General features: G+C 39.9%; 1 protein-coding gene across 1 annotated transcript in view; it reads right to left on the reverse strand.

Annotated features, from left to right (window-relative positions):
• GPR158 (G protein-coupled receptor 158) overlaps nucleotides 1-21,072 on the reverse strand; it is a 149,186-nt gene that overhangs the window by 34,982 nt on the left and 93,132 nt on the right. Inside the window, exon 5 of the mRNA XM_014053058.2 lies at nucleotides 10,911-10,979. Within this exon, the coding sequence (XP_013908533.2) occupies nucleotides 10,911-10,979 (69 nt within the window). The remainder of the gene's footprint in view (nucleotides 1-10,910; nucleotides 10,980-21,072) is intronic.

The following is a 21,072-nucleotide window of genomic DNA, read 5'->3' on the forward strand; positions in this document are numbered from 1 at the left end:
TGTTGGAAACTTAACTGCATGAAGATTATTTCTACCCAGAGAAAAGTTCCACCCAGAGAATAATAAAGATTGTGGGTTTTATGTCCATACATTTCTCTGAGGGATAAGATTCCAACAGTTCCTGACTAGTTGAAGTCACTCCAAATATGGATAATGCATAACTTATGGCTTCATGGAACCGCTTGTCCAGTTGTTTTTATAACACTGGTAATTGTGATCTCTGGCCACCATTTTTCAGCTCCATAAATTCCTGAGCTTAATATGTCCTGGTGTGTTTCTCAGTGAAAATAGTGGAGGCTACATCTAAAATATTATGAAAACAACAGCCAGAATTTTTATCCACTGGATAAACTGGTTGGTTATTTGAAGGCATTTTAAATGTTCAAATAATATTAAAGCTTCTTTCAGATGTGCAAAGTTAATTACAGGAGAGTAAACTGTGGGAGTGAAGGGAAAATCAAAGTGCAGAACTCTTAATTATTTTTCTAGCTGTTCTGTGGAACAGGTATTAAAGAAAAAGTGTCCTTAAATGCCACTCTCAACTAATAAGTATCACAATAATTAATGGTTGTTAAAGCAAAGTTGCTTAAGGTCACTCATTTAAATTCTAAAGAAAGTTAGTGGATTAGATTTTCAAAAGTATCCTGGCGACCCTGCAGTCCCCATTTCAACTAAAATTCATTTTAATTGGGACTAATGTATTTATGTTTCTGGAACATTGATCCTAAACAAATTATAGCAAGTTGCATGGGTTACAGAGGAACGTTCTATGATCCAATATGTTCTTCAGATAAGTCTAAAAATACATGTTTCCAAAGTTTTTAATTTTTCAAACTATTTATTAAAATAACTGAAAATTTAAATTTTCTATTGTATTCTAAAAATATACTTTCTACACAACTTATCTGCAACTTACCACAATGGATTAATAGCTATAGCAATAGCACTTGGACTTATATACTGTTTATAGTGCTTTACAGCCCTCTATAAGCAGTTTACAGAGTCAGCATATTGCCCCCAATATGTTCATATGGGTCCTCATTTTACGGAAGGATGGAAAGCTGAATCAACCTTGAGCTTGGTGAAATTTTGCAGGTAGCCAGAAGTCAACAGAAGTAGCCTGCAGTACTGCACTCTAACTATCATGTTTTCCTGAAAATATAACATGTCCTGATAATAAGGCCATGCCACATTTTTTCTGGTGGGCAAAAATATAAGCACTTCCCCACAAATAAGCCCCCTGGACAACCCTCCCCCTCCGGCTAGGCAGAGCACCACTCACCAAGCTAGCGGTATTCTGAAGGTGCCAAGCCGCTGGAACCGGGTGGGGGGCAAAGGTGATTGCATTGTTTGGTGCCTTCGGGATACCGCTAGGTTGGTGAGCAGCACTATGCCCAGCTGGAGAGGGGGGTTGCTGGCCAGCAAGCGGGCTCCCAAAGAGCTGGGTTGTGCTGTCGCAGCAGTGCAACACAGCAGCCCTGAAGCGACCACGCTCACAAGTAGCCATCTGGCAAACTCCCTTTCCATCGAGCACAGCACCATTGACTGACCTAGGGATATCGCCAACCCGCTTGAGCGCCTGTTCGCCACCGCCTGGCTCCCATCACTTGGTGTCTTTGAAATACCAGTGAATGGCGCTCTGCACAGCTGGAGAGGGAGGTTTGTGCAAGCAGCTGTTCCATTCTCGCTCAGATGCCTCTCAGCCTTACAATGCCCTGGCCAGCTCTCCCTGCAGAGCCAAGGCACCTCCACTGCCACCACTGCCATCCCAGCATGGCTTTTTCAGTGCCTTCCAAACCGAGTCTTCTGGCAGTGGCCGCTCTGGGCGTACGCTCCATGGTTGTGGGATGACTGCCAGCAGAGCATACCCTCAGAGCATACAACCATAGAGGCCACTGCCAGAAGACTCAGTTTGGAAGCCGCCGAAAAAGCCATGCTGGGTTGGTGGCGGTGGAAGTGGAAGTGCCCTGGCTCTGCAGGGGGAGCTGGGCCAGGGCATTGTGAGGTTGGGAGGCGCGTGAATGGGAATGAAACAGCCGCTCATGCAAACCCCCCTCTCCGGCCATGCAGAGCGCCATTCACTGGCAGCCCCCTGGCAACCTCAAAACAATAAGCCCTCCCCTGATAATAAGGCCCAAGCCATATTTTGTGGGTCAAAAGAAAATAAGACCCTGTCTTATTTTTAGGGAAACATGGTACTGCTCCACTGTGGCTCATAAAATTATCTATCTCTACCAAGATATTCTTTTTTTATATGCAGCTTTCTTAAAACACTGTAATTTTCAGAGTATAAGACACATCAAGGTTTTGAAGAGGCAAATTTAAAAAAAAGTTTTTGCACTCTGCAGACCTCCCAAAAATGGCCTGTTTTTCACAAAAATGGGCCTGTTTTTTTAAAAAAGGACATGAGTAGCCTTTAGGAGCCTTGTAGAGTGCTCCTGGAGGGTGGGCCCCCCTGAAAATGAGCAATTGTTTGCTCATTTCTGCCCTCCCCAGCCCCCAGGAGCACTGTGCAAAGCTCCTAAAGGCTATGAATGGCCATTTTGGTGAAGGGGACAGGGTTTCGGGAGGCAAAAAATGCTGTATTCAGTGTATAAGACACATCCAGGTTTTCAGCCTCTTCTTTGAGGGAAAAAAGTACGTCTTATACTCCAAAAAATACATTAGTCATAACAATCTTTATTTACCCAACTCAGCCACATATGCTTTAAAGTTTTATATAGCTTTCCAAATATATGTTAACTTTTTGCATATTGCACTGGTAGGTCGTTTCAATGTCCTCAATTTACAATCTGCTTGGGACTGACTCTTCTGTTGTTAAGTTGCACAGTTGTTAATGGTCAATTTTACAGCCTTTTTTGATGTGGTCATTAAGCAAATCACATGATCATTAAACTAATCTGGATTTCCCCAGATTTTGCTTCTCAGAAGCGCTCTAGAAAGGTCACAAATAGCATGATGTTGCAATGTTGCAACCATTGTAGATATATGCTCATGAGATGCTGAGTCATAAGTGTGAGGACTGGTTATTGTCCACTTTTTTCAGTACTGTCATAACTTTGATGGTGCTAAATGAATGGTTCTAAGTCAAGGATTATCTAATGCATTGGTATGTAATGTATTGCATTCCCAAACTCGTAATTCACAGGTATACTTTGGCAACTGGAGCAGGGAATATCAAATATCCCAATTTTTATTGATCACATTTTTTTAAAGGAGCTCATCTTTCCTTAATTTGGTGGGCCCTGCAGATACTAAGTGAATAGTTCAAAGTACGTCATAAAATTTATATGGCGCTCAGGACAACCTCCAGTTTATGCAATAATCCTCAAAAACTTTAAATAATGATGGAATAGCTCCCCTAAAAAGAAAATAGGAATCTACTCACATTTCAAATGTATTGTGCACTATAAGGGGGGTTGTTAACTCACAAAGCACACTCCTGGCCTGCTCTTGAGTTGCCATAGGCAGAATGGGGGAGCTGCCACAACCAGAAGCACATTCCATGCATACCTTTCTCCAAATTGTATCCCAGATTACCAGAGCCAGCTAAAGAGGTGGAGTTTCTACAGCTCGTGAAAGGATTCTGTTGGAAAATGTGATTTATGACACACATGCTATTTGTGACCCTAGGACAGGGGGGAACGGGGTCATGACTGAGCTGTAGATCACGTGGGACAGAGCTATCTCCAGTCAGGGACATATTGCTCCTAATAAATCACTCGATTTCCTTTGAAACTTGGCTCAAGGCTCATGGATTAATTAGGTTATCCATCAGAATCCTGACATGGGTTACATCTGAGCATATAGATATTTTCAAGAATGGCCATTTTTGTTTATCTGAAACACTTTTTCCAAGGTGGACAGAGTTATAGTGGTGATGAGTAAGTCATTAGGAGACCTGAAAGACCTGGTTAGAGACAGGTCATCCCGGAGGAAATCTAGCTATATAGTCACTAAGACCTGACAACAACTTCTTGGCACAAAATCAATCAATCAGAAACAAAAGCAACACAGTGTACGAAATAAAAGTGCCAGGCAATGCCTACATTGAGGAGTATATTTATAATATGTTGGTTAGTTACTTCAAAAAATTCCAGTTTACTTGCCTTGCATGTTCATGAAAAATACTAGATGGTACAGATAATCCTCGACTTACCACAGTTCATTAAGTGACCATTTGAAGTTACAACATCCCTGAAAAAAGTGACTCATGACAATTTTTCATGCTTACAACCATTGCAGCATCCCCTTAGTCAGGTGATTAAAATCTGGATGCTTGGCAACTGGTTCATATTTATGATGGATGCAGTGTCCTGGGGTCATGTGATCCCCTTTTTCTTATACGCAAAGTCAATGGGGAAGCCAGATTCATTTAACAACTGGATTACTAACTTAACAGCTGCAGTGATTCACTTAACTGTTGTGTCAGGCCTTTTCGACCTCAAGCCTGCCAGACTTTCTAATATTATACTAAGCATTTTCTATTGTGGGAAAATGGAGGTGGGGTGGGGGATTGTATAGAGTTAGATGTTATGTAGCCATAACAAAATTCTTTCTAGAAAGCCAAGGTCAACCTTTGTCTCTGCACCTGGCTGGAACTGGATGGGTGGAAGCTGCCAGCATGGCAGTGGAGGATTGGACCATGTGATGGACTTGTGGGTGTGGGAGCAAGATCTTGAAGTTTCAACTGGGTAGGAAAACCGGGAAGTCTTCAGATTCGGATTTTCCCAGATGTGCCAACAAGGCTCTCTTATTAAATTGGAACTTTGAGGAATCCTTTGCCTCGGACTCTGATTTAATTTTGGGTGCTATTTGGAACCCTGACAAGCTGTGGCAAGAAAGGTTGTAAAATGGAGCAAAATTCACTTAATAAATGTTTCAGTTAGCAACACATTTTTGGCTCTATTGTGATTGTACGTTGAGGACTATCTATATATGGAAAACTCAGGTCCTCTCATTTGAAGAGGGGCCCACATTTCCAGAAAAGATATAGGTTGCATGGCCACTGAAATTTTCTACAAGCAGATACTGGAAGTATTTAAGAGCATGTTGGAAGTAAATTTTTCAGCCTCCTTTGAAACTGGGCCATGAAATTAGCCCTGTCAAGCTAATGAGCATCCCAGTCTTATGATGGGACTGAAACACTCTCTGTTGGGAGTCTATTGGGATGCAGTTCAACTTATCTATGGAGTACTATGTACATGAAATTGTCATTATGCAAAATGAAATTGGGAATAGGCAGTAAAAAAAAAGATTGAATATAAAATGGTTTGCATGTAAATTTCATTATAAATATTACCAAAAAAGCTTTATAAATGAATGTATAAACCTTTGATGACAACAGCAAATACTTATTTCAAGAAAAAGGATGAAAACAAAATTGTGTGATATAAAAGTGTAGCATCAGCACAATTGTATGTGATTATACTTGAGTAGATCTGTGTAGTGTATATCTTTTCCTTCATCTCAGATATTTCCTAATACAGATTTATAGCCAAAGTTGCCTTTCCAACTGTATTAACCTAATGTAAAAGTTTATTTAGAAGATCTAACCTGAATAACAATCTTTTAGACATTCTAAAATCCTTGCTTGTTGAATATGAAGAAAGAAAGAATTGGTATTTTGCAGCCCAATCAGTCAATAGTCTTACGTACTTTCTACTTAGCAGGGCAATTTTAACCTCCAGAGTGTTATCTATATTGGTTTATAATGCAGCAGAAAAGAACTTGAAAAGAGGAGTTCTTTGGAATACAGGGATTCCACCTGAAGTCCAGTTGAAGGCAGAAAACAGTCAATTAAAAACATCTTCCCACCATCACATGTTTATAAGACCTTACCTTTAGTAATATGGAGCTGGTTCAACTAACCCGCAGATCTTTTGCTTTTAAACATGAAGGTCTTTAGGATTGAAAGTACAGTGGTAATTGGCACCCACCTCCCACACCAACTGGAATGAGGTAAAAACAGCAACAAGGAGATTATTTCAAGGAAAGGTATTGTAGTTCTGGAATGTCAGAGTTCAAATCTCTATTTACAATCTTCTCTTTGATGTACCATGAGAAAAAGCATCAACAAATAGCAGAAAGTATAGCATGGCGCTACTATCATCGTTTTTGTGCCCGCGTAGAGCGGTTTCATTGAAGGCCGCATCAGGGTTGTGTTTGATCTCAGGGGACCAGGGTGGGCGTGGCCAGCTCAACATCACTTGTGTCAGGAGTGCCTGAGTGGGCTGAGTGCTCTGCCAATAAAAATGGGCTCCCAAGCTCCGTTTTCAGATGTGACAGCCTCCTGCAACCATCTGCCCACGGCCCTACCAAGCTCCTTTTTTACTAGTAGAGCCACCACAGGCCAGTCCTTTGCTGTTTCCAGGGTGGTCCCGGGCCAGATCTAAATGCCCCATGGGCCACATCTGGCCCTGGGCCTTGAGTTTGACACCCCTTCCCTAGAGATACCCATATAACCTCTTAAAACACCTTCTCAAAGGTGTTTTAAAAGAAACCTTCTCCCCAAATGGCTCCTAACTTGCCCTACTTTTGGAATGCAGCCCTCACACCAACTGAAGCTGTACATCTCTATGCATAAATTTTTCTCAGAGTTTTGATATGCCACGAACTGTCTATGAGTTTCTTATCCAGCCTCTGCAATCTAGCAGCAATTCCCTTTGTTTGTCATCTTGTTTATATGCTGCTCAGAACCATATGATTCTCAGAACCATATGATGCCAGAAATAAGCTAAGGTGTTTAGTGACATCTTTCATTTACATGTTCCAGAAAAACCATCTGTTCTTTAAAAGTAGGTGTTCCAGCCAAAACAACTATCCTTTCCTACATTGTTTCACAGTGTACCCACATACAATAAAAATAACCATTTTTCCTCCTGTAAATCAGCTCAATATACATGCTGCTTAATTTGAGAAAGAAGAAATGCAGACAGTTTTCTTGTTTTATAATAAAGGTAGGGAGAACCATAGAAAATTTCTTACACACATTTCCTTGATATTCCTTGGGTATAAATAAAGTAGGATTTACCATGACTGGAAAGAATCTAAAATCTAATCAGACTCTTAGTCTGTCATTTAAAAGCATAAAAATTTGAATGATATCAAAGGCCTTGTTAGATCAGCATTTTGTTCTTCACAGTGGCCAATTAGATGCTTCTGGATTACTGACAAGCAGGTGATGGAGACTTATTCCTGGCACACAATTGTTCTCCTGCAACTAGTATACAATATATGGAAACACTACTCCCAGTCTGAAGATAACTTTTGAGTCTTCAGCCACAGGTTATAGACTGTTCTCCATGAATTTATCCAATCCCTTTTTAAAATCCTTTGATAATGGCCATAAACACATTCTGTGGAGTCAGTTCTAAAGTTAATTATAGGTTTTATGAACAAGTACTTTTGCTTTACCCTAAATCCCCTTCCAATTAATTTAATGTTGAGAACGAAAAGATAGATAGATAGATAGATAGATAGATAGATAGATAGATAGATAGATAGATAGATAGATAGATAGCTGTAACCACTCCTCAAAGTTAATAGATGTTGCAGTGGCCCCAAAGTCATGTGATCAAAATTCAGGTATTTGGCAGTCTGTCCACATTTATAAACATAGTGTGCATTTCAAGTCCCCCCCACCCCACCTATCTATATCCTTCTCTCGTCTTCATGGAGGTTTCAGGGAGGCCACCTGAGGGCTTCACAAAGGACCAGCATGCATGAGTGCATGAGCGCGCACAAGCAAACCAGTAGTAAAAAAAATGGAAACCCACCCCACACACACACACACCACACACACACACACACACACACACACACATGTTGTATTTGTGCTGATAAATAAATAAAGGCACAAATACAACACAAATGTAAAAAAGGCAACAGTAAAAATATTGGCTTTCTGTCTGGATGGTCTCTTGTGATGAGCCGATAGACAGAGAAAGGAAGCAGTATGCCCCCTCCCATATTTGGGCATACCAGGGGTTGTGACACTAAATACATACATACATACATACACACACACACACACACGTTTTTTTTAAATGTGACGATCGGAGTTACAGTCAGTGCTCTAGATGGAGATGCACCACAGCATTGAATACTGTAAGGGTATCACAATATTAGCCATTTTATTTTCAATATACTTCCTAATGATCTCTAGCATGAAATTGCTTTTTTCATAGCTATTGCACAGTGAATTGACATCTTTACAGAGCTGTCTGTTTTCTGTATTTCCTTATTTGGAATAATCATGACAAGATTGGAAATTCTGAGTTTTATTTTTGATTAAACATAATTTACTGTTATGCTAAACTAAAATTTGTGATGAATTTTAACTATAATTTGTGTAAGTATTCAACAGCCGGATGGCTTGGGACTCCAACGGGGAAACACCACACTGGAGGTAGCTGATGAATTAAGAAACAATCCCCTTCCCCAACTACTGTCCCAAAGGTGCTTTTTTTCAAGAGGCAACTGGACTTTCTGTTTTTTCTCTGGAGACATTTTGCTTCTTATCCAAAGAAGCGAAACTTCTCCATGTTGTCACATGATGACTGAGAATCTCCATAGACAATCAGAGCGATTGTTTCAGGCCATCTGAATTCAGAATGCCAATGAAGTGTTTACACAATCATTCTAGACCACCGTTTCAGAGTTAGCCAATATCATGCCAATACTCTGGGGAAGTCTTAAAGCGGCGGTGGTAAGACCCCTCCTGAAGAAACCATCCTTGGATCCAGCCGTTCTTAACAATTACCGTCCAGTCTCCAACCTCCCCTTTCTCGGGAAGGTTGTTGAGAAGGTGGTGGCCTTCCAGCTTCAATGGACCTTGGAGGAAGCTAGTTACCTTGACCCCTTCCAGTCCGGCTTCAGACCTGGTTGCAGCACAGAAACAGCACAGAAACCACTTTGGTCGCATTGACCGATGATCTCTGGAGAGCCAGGGATGGAGGCCATGCGTCCATCCTGGTTCTCCTTGACCTCTCGGCGGCTTTCGATACTATCGACCATGGTATCCTTCTGCGACGACTGCGGGAGGTGGGAGTGGGAGGCACTGTTTTATGGTGGTTCTCCTCCTACCTCTCGGACAGGTCGCAGTCGGTGTTGGTGGGGGGGCAGAGATCGTCCCTGAGGCCCCTAACTTATGGGGTGCCGCAGGGCTCGGTCTTATCCCCCCTACTATTTAACATATACATGAAACCGCTGGGCGAGATCATTCGGAGGCACGGGATAAAATACCATCAATACGCGGACGATACGCAGTTGTATCTGTCCGCCCCGTGCCAACTCAATGAAGCGGTGGACGTGATGAACCAGGGTCTTGAGGCCATTAAGAACTGGATGACAGCTAACAAACTGGTACTCAACCCGGACAAGACCGAGTGGCTGTTGTGTTTCCCTCCCAATAATTTGGCCAGTGTTCCATCGCTCAGGCTGGGGGGTCAAATTTTACACCCCTCAGATAGGGTTCGCAACTTGGGAGTCCTCCTGGACCCACAGCTGACTTTTGACCATCACTTGTCGGCCGTGACCAGGGGGGCATTTGCCCAGGTTCGCCTGGTACGCCAGTTGCGACCCTACCTGAACCGGGAGGCCCTCACAACAGTCACTCGAGCCCTTGTGATCTCTAGGCTGGAATACTGCAATGTGCTCTACATGGGGCTGCCCTTGAAGAGCATCCGGCGATTTCAGCTAGTTCAGAATGCGGCCGCGCGAGTGATAGTGGGCGCACCTCGGTTCGCCCACATAACACCTATCCTCCGCGAGCTGCGCTGGCTACCTGTTGATCTCCGGGTGCGCTTCAAGGTGCTACTTACCATCCATAAAGCCCTCCATGGTAGTGGATCTGAGTACTTGAGAGACCGCCTTCTGCCGATTACCTCCCTTCGCCCCATCAGATCGCACAGAGTGGGCCTCCTCCGAGTTCCATCCGCCAGTCAGTGCCGACTGGCGACTACGCGGAGGAGAGCCTTCTCAGTAGCAGCTCCGACCCTTTGGAACGATCTCCCCGTAGAGATTTGCACCCTCACCACCGTCCAGACCTTCTGCACAGCCCTTAAGATCTGGCTATCCCGGCAGGCCTGGGGATAAGATTTTCATCCGCCCCACCCGAATGCTGAATGAATGTTGTGTTTTATTGTTTTATTTTTATTCACATATTATTTCATGTTCTGTCTTGCACTCCCTTCCCACGAATTGTAAGCCACCCTGAGTCCCCTCAGGGAAAAGGGCGGCCTATAAATGACAATTAAAAAAAAAAAAAAAGAAGTCACATCCACACTGTTTACATTCAATTCTAAATGAAATTTTTCACCAAATGATCATGATGGTTCAGGGTAGATAGATGCTGTTTGGAATGCTGAATGGTCTGTCATTCCAGATGTGCCAACCTCTCTGTGCTGCAAGGATTTGCCCTATCTCCGATAATATTTTTTGTTTCAAAAAATATTTGCCACTGTCTCATTTAGTAATAAGTCTCAGTTCTTTCAGAACCATTACAAAATCAGTTAGTCCAGAAGGAATTCTTGTGGTGGGTAGTGGATTGGGAGGACAGAGATGATACAGAAGATTTTAATATTACATAAAGGAGAAATACCCAGACAGCATTTTTTCCGGTGAGGAGATACGTGAACAAAAGTGTTTCAAATTTTAATCTGTGAAATATTGGAAGGACAAGTAGTGAGTCAGATGTATAGATTTAATGTCTTGTCTTTTACACTTTAAGAATAGAATATAAAAGAGGAAGAAGTAAAATGCTATGAAAATAAATTCAGTTTATATTGCTTTAACTGGGTTTTTTGTTGCTGTTGTTGTTTTCCAACGGATTGTCACTTGCTATAACACTCTCTTGTGCGGTGCTATAAATATTTTAAATAAATAAGTGAAATAATAGCACAACTCACCGGAAAATAAAGAAGCAGTGATCCAAATAGGATAGTCTCCAGTAGAATAAGTCCTGATGCTCTGATGCTCTAGATAGAGCAAAGAAAGCAGACACAAGAATTTAAAGCTTTACTTCCTGTACTTACATTATATACATCCAAATGTCTATAATCCAATATTACACTGATAGACCACTCCACATATTCAATATACTTTATAATTTTTGCTACCTATCCTGCAATCCAAATGGCATTTCAATTAATCCAAGCAGTGAGTATTGAGATATAAACTGCTTTCAGTCACACTATAATTGCTTATAACTAAGTTCCTCACTGGGACTTATTTTCTCTCTCTTTTTTTATGCTTGTAACAATAACTATACTGATATCTTGGCAAGAACTATCCAGCATAAATTGGTGGATTCCATTTTAAGTAGTTTTCTTAATTAATGCTCAGAGTCTCCTCAGATAGACATCACACCTACAATCCAAAATGGTGCAGAAGTAACAATTTCTACGCAAACCAGTCAAAATCAGTATGGATTATCCATTCCCTATTGCTTGAATTTCTGTAAGGAACATCAGTATCCTAGAAGAAATTGTAGGTGTTTTTGGACATATCCCACTCTTCTGATTAGAAATTATAATGCTATTTCTAAAGAAATATTCCTGAAATTTGCCCTGCAGATATGATCAAGTTTCATTTCTCACTTTCCATGTCAACTTGTATATCTTCTGATTATTTTAATCTTAAATGCAACACATTAATTATCTCATTAACATTTAGGGCAATTAAAGATTCTTAATTGACATGACAGAACTCACTGAGTTTAAGCAGAGCTTTTAAAGTGACATGATTACCTTTCTATTGTTTCAACATCCCACTATACTAATCATATATATCTATCACATTAACTATCAGACAGTAAATACAATTGAACATTAACATCCAACTTCTGGGGGAGGCCATCTGGAACTTTGGAAAGGAGAGTTATCCAGATGCTAGTAACACTCAGATCTTCTGCTCCTTATCTTGTAAGTGCAAGGAAGCAATTAGTATTCTTAAATATTGTGCAATTTCAATAATGAGAACGACGAGGGAGGGGGTGAAGGGTGAAAGTAATCCAGACAAGGTAGATGTGCGGTTAGTAAGGAATGTTGGCTCTTGGAATTAAGCTCAGTCTTGATTTGCATGGGAGCATATTTTTCCATGAGGAACATGTCTACAGTTTGGATCTCCACCTGCCACTAAATTGGAAAAAAAACAGTCATAGGAAGGAGTGTGTCTGCACAATTATCTTAGTGTGTTACACTACTATTTCCAGCAACAGTTATCAAGCCCTGGATTAACCTTTAAATAACATAAGCAGTAGTGAAATTCGCTTTTTTACTACCGGGTCTATGGGTGTAGTGTGGTAGGCATGGCATGGCTTGGTGGGTGTGACAGGAGAAGGATACTGCAAAATCTCCATTCCCACCCTACTCTGGGGTCAGCCAGAGGTGGCATTTGCCGATTCTCCAAACTACTCAAAATTTCCACTATCGGTTCTCCAGAACCTGTCAGAAGCTGCTGGATTTTAACCCTGAACATAAACATATACTGAGGGCATCAAGGAAAGAGGACACCAAAGAATCCCCCCCCCTACCTATTTACCCTTAATTATTTCACTACCACACTTGACTTTACTTGATTATTTTTTGTACCGTAATTATCTTCCCCTGCTATATTCAACTTTAATCTGTGTTGTTAAAAAAAGGTTACCTTTGGCATGATGAGTGACTAAAGTTTAAAAGTTTTGTTTGATGGTATCAACAAATATCACATTTGTTGCCATTTCATGGTGTTACAGTTTCACTTCTGCCAAGAGTCAACATAGCTGTGCTTAGGGCATCAGTTGGTCTTAATATGGCCCTGCAGTTATCTATGCCTTAGTTACAACCTCCTTTGACTCACCTTATGAGTCAAAGGAGCTATGTTTAAAAAGCATGGAAGTTACAGTTGGTGAAACTGTAACTGCAGTGGCTACCCAGTTGAACAATGGAAGAAATGGTGTTTGTACTTAAAGATTTAAAATTGCTTCCAATTGCCTCCTGGGTTTGACATTGCCTTTCAAATATTTAATGGCTTTTATGGTGTGACACAGTCTACGGAACTGCTCCCACTGTGAACTTACTCAGCTATTTAGATATGAAGAAATGCCAATCTTCCACAAGGATCTTCTCCTCTGTGGCTTCCAGACTACTGAATGCACTTTTAGGGATGTACTCCCAATATTTAAGAAGATGTTAAAGCACATACTTTCTGCCCGAATTTTCCTAGTTAATATTATTTCAGCATTTAATTTTAATCCATATCTTGATTTATCAATGTTGTTTTGGTCCTTGTTTTGCATTTCTAAGCCACCCTGATTGTTGAAAAAGCAAAAAACAAAACACAAAGTAGAAATCTAATAACCAGAGAAATAAAGTCCACTGAATATGAATCATTTCAAAACACAGTTAGGCAAACTCTATTACAGTCTTTGACCATTATATCAGAACATAGTATTCGGTTGGACCTTCATAATTAATATAAGTGAAAGTTATTGCACAAAAGTTGGCTAGACAATAAATATCAATACTGATGATATTATTATATGTAATATTCATTGCAGAGAAACACTCACACCCTCCAAGATACACCAGTCCCATGAATGAAGATGCTCTCAATCCAGAAAAAATATCTAACCCAATAATATTTGTGTGATTAATCATAGTTACTGCATGCCCAGGGTTTGGACACTTACAATTAAGGAGCTATTTGATACCAGTGCATGCTGAGTTTTAGAGCATTTAGGACAGTGGTGGGTTTCCATTTTTTTACTACCGGTTCACTTGTGTTTCTGTGCATGCACGACACTTCTGCGTATGCGCAGAAGCATCCGGGCAAGTGGGTTTGTCCGATCTGGGTTGACTGGGAACAACTCACTTCTGATTTAGGAACAAAGATCCATTTTTTATTGCAGAAATTTGAACAAGGACATATGCATTCAAAGGGAGCTACCATAATTCAGGTACTGCAAGTATAGATCAATTTTCAATAACTGATTACCTTGCTTTATTGAAAAATCATCATGAATAAGCTAAATGGAAAGATTGCTTTGGGATGTACAATTCCATCTCTGGCATCTCCTTTAATTCTTTCCACCATTTTGGCTTGCAGAATTGACTAACTTGCAATTCACAGATACTAGCATTTTGAGGCATGGAGTGCTAAACTCCAACATAAAAAACTATTTCTATGGCTTCTCTTGCACTGCCTTTCTCCTACATCATCAGGGCAATCAGCATTGACTAATTCAGTGTAGAAAGCAATGGTGATGGAGGAGAAATAGAAACAGAATGGTGGTTCCCCAAGGGTTATGCACTCATGTTGTAAGCCAGTTATTTCTACTGGGACTGCTTAACAGCTTCTTGTGCTAGGAAGAAATCTGCATTTCTTCCACCCAGGAGAATCATTAAATATATCTTTGTCGAAATGCTGCAGCTGTCTTTGGGCATTGCCATTTCCCAAAGGCTGACAAACCAAGCAGCTTCATCAGTGCAATGAAGCTTGTCAGAATTGTCAAAATATTTCCATATTGTCTTGACAAATGGTTACACATATGCTAGAAGAAGACCATTAAGGACTGTGCATGTACTATACATATAATAATGCAGTTAGGAATAGATTGGCATAAATACTTTTAATGGTTCAAATGTATGCATTGTTATGGAAAGTTAGTGGTGGGGATATTGATTTCATATTGGAGAAAGCTAAGGAGATGACATTGAAGAAGCAAGGGAATAGATGAGGAAAAGCTTATTTTAAGCTTGGGACAAAGTGAAACTATAAGAAAAATGATAACAATCATGCTTTTCTAAGTCATTAGAACAATGCTAGTCAATCTTGCCAAGTTTAATAGGTCTGGATTTTAACTCCCAGAACTTCTCAGTCAGGTAAAGGAACACTGCACTAATGTGTAAAAGGAAGGGACAGGGGGAGGAAGAGAAGGAAGGAAGAAGGAATAGAGGGAGGGAGGGAGGGAGGGAGGGAGGGAGGGAGGGAGGGAAAACTTAGTCAGGCTTTCAAGATTTTCTTTCTAGAGCAGTAAATAAAGTTTAGTTCTAACTTTGAGTTGAGCAGTCTGTTTTCTGACCTGGATTTCCTAAAACAGTTTGCACAAACCCATTCTAAATGTCAGTAGACAACACTATTGTTGTATTGCTTTGTGTCTTTCAGACATCAGGCAGCAAGGAAGAGAAAGCAATGAAAATCTGGTTTATATAGAACTGATTTCCAGGTATAATTTTAATGATTTTGCAGCAAAGACATCCTTGGGTAGGGAGTGGAATGTCGAAGAATTCAAGTTGGCAGACACAATAAAATGATCAATGCTGCCATTCTGGCTCTCTCTTCTCTGAAGATGTCTCTGCTTTGCAGGATCTTTGCAAACAATGTACCAAATTTGTGGGCAGAAAAATTGGATGGGAGAATTTTTTGAACCTCTTCAAGGAAAGAAGAGATTCTTATTCTCTGAATATTTCTCAACAAAGGATTCTGTCTAGTGCTGACTGTAGAACAACTATTGAAAAGTTACAAGGACTTCCTTCCAAAAATCTTTTTGGATTTCAATTGAAATGATGCAACCACACAGGCTCAGGATAGCTGGAGATATAATTATCTAGTTGTAATTGAATAAATGCAATACTGCTATGCTCCATATGCGAGAATTTCTCAGAAGTTCTCTTCTTCTTAGAAGTAACTTCTAAACCTATTCTTTTCTTAAAGTCTATGAAAATTGGTACACACTCAAGAATAAACAGACAATAGTAAATTAACTTTAAAGAAAACAAGACAAATACTTCTCAACTCAGAAGCAGAAAGGAAATGAAGTGTGACACAGCAGATAAAAACCATGATAAAACTCAATAATTATAAACCAGTATGGTCAAGGTGTGCTGTATTTTACAAATAGTAAAACAAAAACTTAAGAAAAATAAGATCAATACTGATTAGATAAAAGCAATGTAAATAAAATACACCAAGGTGGAAAGATTGAGCATTATTAACTGAAACCAACCATTTCTCTAATAAGATAATTATAAAAGAATTGTGGATGAGTATTTCAGGACATCTTCATCCAAGGGACAGTCTTAAAAGGGAGGCTCTTTAGTGTCTCCTTAAGGACATCATTGGGAGGGGGGCATTGAATCTTCCCAAAATTAGGATTTTCTGAATTTGAGAAACTGTCATTTGGCTTAGATATCAAGCCAGCTTGAAAATTGGTTAATGACTCCCCAAGAATACATGGATGGATATAACAGCCAGTTTTAATTGGGTTTACAAATCCTTGACACATTTAATACCTATTATCAGGTTTGTGTTAAGTGAGAACTCATACCATTTCAGCTTCTCATACCTATCCCAGTCCCACCACAGAATAAAATAAAATCATTTCTTCACGTAGAATTATGTGTTAATTAACTTTGAAGTAAACTCTGTGGATTTTAATACTTATTCTTTCATAAGACTATTTTCTCAAAAAGCAGGAATAACAATGGAAGTTCTTGAAAGATAATGGTTAGCTGTCAGTCTATGATAATACAGACAGTATTTTGTTATTTATCTTTTTGGTAAAAGCCTGGTTCAAATTACAGAAATGCCTAAATTGTATCAAATGAAGAGTTGTTGAGCTTGTTGTTATATAAAAATGAAGAGCAGCAGTACTGCTGCCCAGAGTCACAGCTTATAAATCTTAATAAATAAATAAATAAATGCCTCCATTTCCAGCTGAAGGATTTTCTTCTGACCTTGAATTCTAGAAATAGCCTGGTAAAAGAAATTTATAGAGGAAGATCTAAAGTAGCAGGCAGAGGAAGAATTCAGAAGCCCTTACTTTTTGTCTAATCCTGCATATAGAAAAAGAGCTCACACATTACACTAAGCTACAGGCTTTGTTTAATCAGGGTTTAGTGCAGGGGTGTCAAACTTGTTTTGTCACGGCGTAGTCATGTGACATATTGGAACTTCCCCCCCTCCCCTTTGCTAAACCAGGCTTGTCCATGGCCAGAGCATGACGCATCCAGCCCATGGGCTGTGAGCTTGACAGCCCTGGTTTAGTGAGTAAAACTCAACTAGTAGCCAGGTCACAAAGTAGACTAGGCCAAAATCTATAAAACCATTGCTTCAGAGGTGATATTCAGCAGGTTCTGACCAGTTCTGGAAAACCAGTAGTGGAAATTTTGAGTAGTTTGGAGAACTGGTAAATACCACCTCTGACTGGCCCTGGCTATTCTCTGCCTCCGGCCCCAACTGATTGGGAAGGAATGGAGATTTTACAGTAACCTTTCCCTGCCAAGCCCACCAAGCCATGTCACTCCTGGTAGTAAAAAAATTTGAATCCCACCACTGCAATGCTTCAATATTAAATGAAGCTAGACAACCAACCCTTCTTCATATATAACTTAGGCCACTTTTTAGTAAACATAAGAAGCTAATTATGAGTCAGAAAAGCAGCACAAAACATAAAGGAAGATGGGCTGAAATAGAAATAGAGAAGTTGCAATCTGATTGCCATAGGGTAATTTTGTAATAAAGATGTGAAATCACAATATAAATTTTTGCAGACAGTGCTAGGTTTGGTTTATTTTATTTACCGAAATGGTATAAGCTGTGCTTGAGCTAACAACCTTTCAGAGCAGTTTAGAGAATAACAATAAATAAAAGAAAGGACAAAACTATAAATAACAATGAAAATAAAACAAGGAGAGGAGTAAAATACAACAGTAAAAGTAGCAATAAAAATGTTCAGTTTTCTTTTTGTAAAAAAGAATACCTTGCTAGTTGACATGCATGAAAAGCTCAGTCAAATAAAAAGACTGACAAAGAAGGACATTTGATTTAGTTTTAGGCATCTTACTGGAAGTTAATTTCAAAGATCGGTAACTATAAGGGACATTTGCTCTCTTACCACTTATTTAACTTCAAAAGGAAGTTTGCTCCAAAATAAGATCTCCAAAGCCTGGAAAAGAATCATTGACCTCATTCTCCAAATGGTGCTGGCACTAGCAAGATATAATAGCTAGTCCTGGTCCAAGGGTGGGTTGCTGCTGGCATTGCTGCCAGTTCGGTGCCTCAAAAAGTTTGCTGAAAATTGTTCTGCGCATGCGCAGAACTGAAAAACAAGATGGCGGCCACCTAGGAGAACTAGTTCGGGGACATGGGAGGCATGGATTGCTGTCAGTTCCAGCAACCCAGGCTGCCAAGTTACTACCAGTTCGGCTGAACCGGTCCAAATCAGTAGGAACCCACCTCTGTCCTGGTTACATATTTGATTTAACCCCTTACACAAAGTGTGAAATTCCTTTGGCTCCTCGTGATAACTCCTGATTTGAAAACTGGTGAAGTTTTCACAAGGTATATCTGGATAAGAAAGTCTGTAGAGTTTGACATTCTATTTTAGCCTATAAGTTCTGCAGCAAGAGAGCAACTTTAATGGTGTGACTGAAGTTCTAGCTTTTAATGTGTTTGTATATGTAATACACTAAAAAAAATGAATTGGAGCTTCCTTTGTGGCTGTCATTTGATGTTTTAGATCAGTGGTGGATTGCAGGCGGTATGCCCAGGTATGGGCGTATCAGAGTCTGCCTGGAGTACCGGTTACCGTTCTGGTACGGTGCTCCGGAGGGTCACCCCATCCACCCGCGTTCCTTACCTGTCTTTAAACTCTTTGGCACTTCCATGCACGCACACGGTGCGTACAGTGCCTGTGCAATGCTCAAGGAGGCATCGCTGGATGGTAAGATCCGGAACCCACCACTGTTTTAGACCATGTCCCATCGCCACATCTCTCATACAGATCTGAACCATCTTCAGCTAGCTATTGAAACATCCGGAAAGCAGAAGTGGGAAAGGTATGGTCCAGATCTTGCTCAACTATAGCCTCTAATTTCTGTATGTTGCTTGCTGTGAAATGTAATTCAGTAATACATCTGGGTGGCCATGAATTCTGTAATCATGAACTGAACTACTTGCGAGTTTCTTTTCTTTTGTACTTTCTGTCTTCAGATAATAGAATAGCTTTGTGACTGCAGAATTATAATTATAAACTTTAATACATATCGCCAACTGATTTAAGATAATGTTCGGAAGGTATACTTATGATCTAATCTAAATAGCAAAAATATGATCAAGAACATTTTGTACCAACTGACAAGTAATTAAATAGAAATGTTTCACAGTGTTTTCAACAGAAGTGTCAATAACCAAGGTTAATATCCAAACAAGCTGGAAAATGACTATAGCAAGGCAGGGTTATTTCATAAAGAACAAACACTTAATCCAAATCTCTGTGTCAAACCTTGAACAAAATGACATTAGGGCAGCACATAATTATCTAAATGCTTTTGTCATTCAGTTCTATTCAACAGTTTGATTCAAATTTTATGTATTTACAATAGACCCATTAAATAAGTTAGGTATAAATTCGTTATTTATAACTTAAGACTGAATGATTTAAATGGCAAAAATGATTCAAATTAAAGTTTATAAGTAAAATGAATTCCAAACTGGTGCTTAGACACAAGTGTTGGAAAACTTTTGGAAACAGAGAAGTGCCCTTAGGTCACTGAATCCCAGTGCTTGCCAAGTATTAGGAATCTCAATTAAAGTATTAATGACAGGAGGTTGTACAGCTTCTTCTACATCTTCAGTGAAGGAGAAATTACTATTCATTTGAACAATTGGTTCTGCTAACAACCTAAAGTTGTCTTCTTTTAACTTAAATCCATTACTCCATGGAAAGTCATCATTCGTCAAAGGTTTCCAGAAAGACCTTGGTGTTTGCAGCCTATTTTACCAGCTAAATGTTATAGATCCATTACTAGTTTTTGACTGAGATAAATCTGTTACAATTATTTACAAATTGTCTCATAACTGGATGACTCCAAAGTTTAATATGTGGTGGTTGCAATTGAAAATAGTTCTGGGAATTGTTCTTGGTCAGCAGATAGGTAGCAAAACTGTCAATTGGGACGGAGGAATAAAGGTATAGTATGCTAATATTTTCTTATCTCTACAGGCCACCAGGTCATTCAAACTACTGATTTGCAGTTTTTAAAGACATCGTTGTTTTGGCACTGGGATATTTTATTTTATTTTATTATTTCTCTGACTTTTATTATTTTTACAAATAACTCAAGGGAACAAAATATCCATCACACCTTCCTCCCCTTATTTTCCCTATAACTACCCTATGACAATGATAGTGAACATTTTCGGTACCGAGTGCCCAAATCGGAACGTGCATATATGTGCGCATGTGCATGTGCACGCTGGCCAGCTGGTCTTCGCATGCACCACAGCCCTGGAAACCCAAAGATCAGCTGGCCACAGAGTGCCTGTTTTGGGGAAAGTTTTTTGGCCATTTTCAAGGCCATTTCCAGGCCATTTTTCGGGCTATTTTCAGATCATTTTGGGCCCAGAAAACAGCCTGGAAAATGATCCATAAAATGGCCTGGGTTTTTTTCTGTTTTGGGGGCCATTTGGGGGGCATTTTCTGGCACTTTGGTGCCTGCGAAGACCACCCGAGCAACCAGAAGAACAGCTACCAATGGCGCATGTGTCCACAGAGAGGGCTTCGCGTGCCACCTTGGGCATGTGTGCCATAGGTTTGCCATCGTGGCCCTATGAAGTGGGTTGGACAGATAGAGTGACTGGTCCCAAACTACCCAGCTGGCTAAAGCAGGACTAGAACTCAGTCTGCCAGTTTCTAGTTGGCGCATGAACCACTAGGCAAACTGGCTCCCAATATTTGCTATAACATTAGCGAAAGAGATACTTCTAGTGTTTCGTTAAAAGCACAGCACAAAAAGTAAAATTAATAGAAAGCATAAATGAATATGATGATATTCACAAATCCTTCAATTATGTCCGTGTGATACTCTCTGTGTATAAATAGTACAGTACCATCCATTCGTTGTTTTATTGCTGGTTTTTTTTAAGGACATTAAAGTCTGTTTCATTTTCCCTTATTTGATAAAGTAATCAGACTGTACTAATTTATTTTACACACCACTCTTATCAGATCAGAGTCTATCTCCTTAGACCTTGCCAAGTTACTTTATGCTGCTAATAAAATTAGATGAGAGGTAATTGTTCCTC

This window comes from Thamnophis sirtalis, unplaced genomic scaffold, assembly GCF_051295495.1.
Source record: "Thamnophis sirtalis isolate CommonGarterSnake01/CBP01778 unplaced genomic scaffold, rThaSir2_p1.2 scaffold_4, whole genome shotgun sequence".
NCBI lineage: Eukaryota > Metazoa > Chordata > Lepidosauria > Squamata > Natricidae > Thamnophis > Thamnophis sirtalis.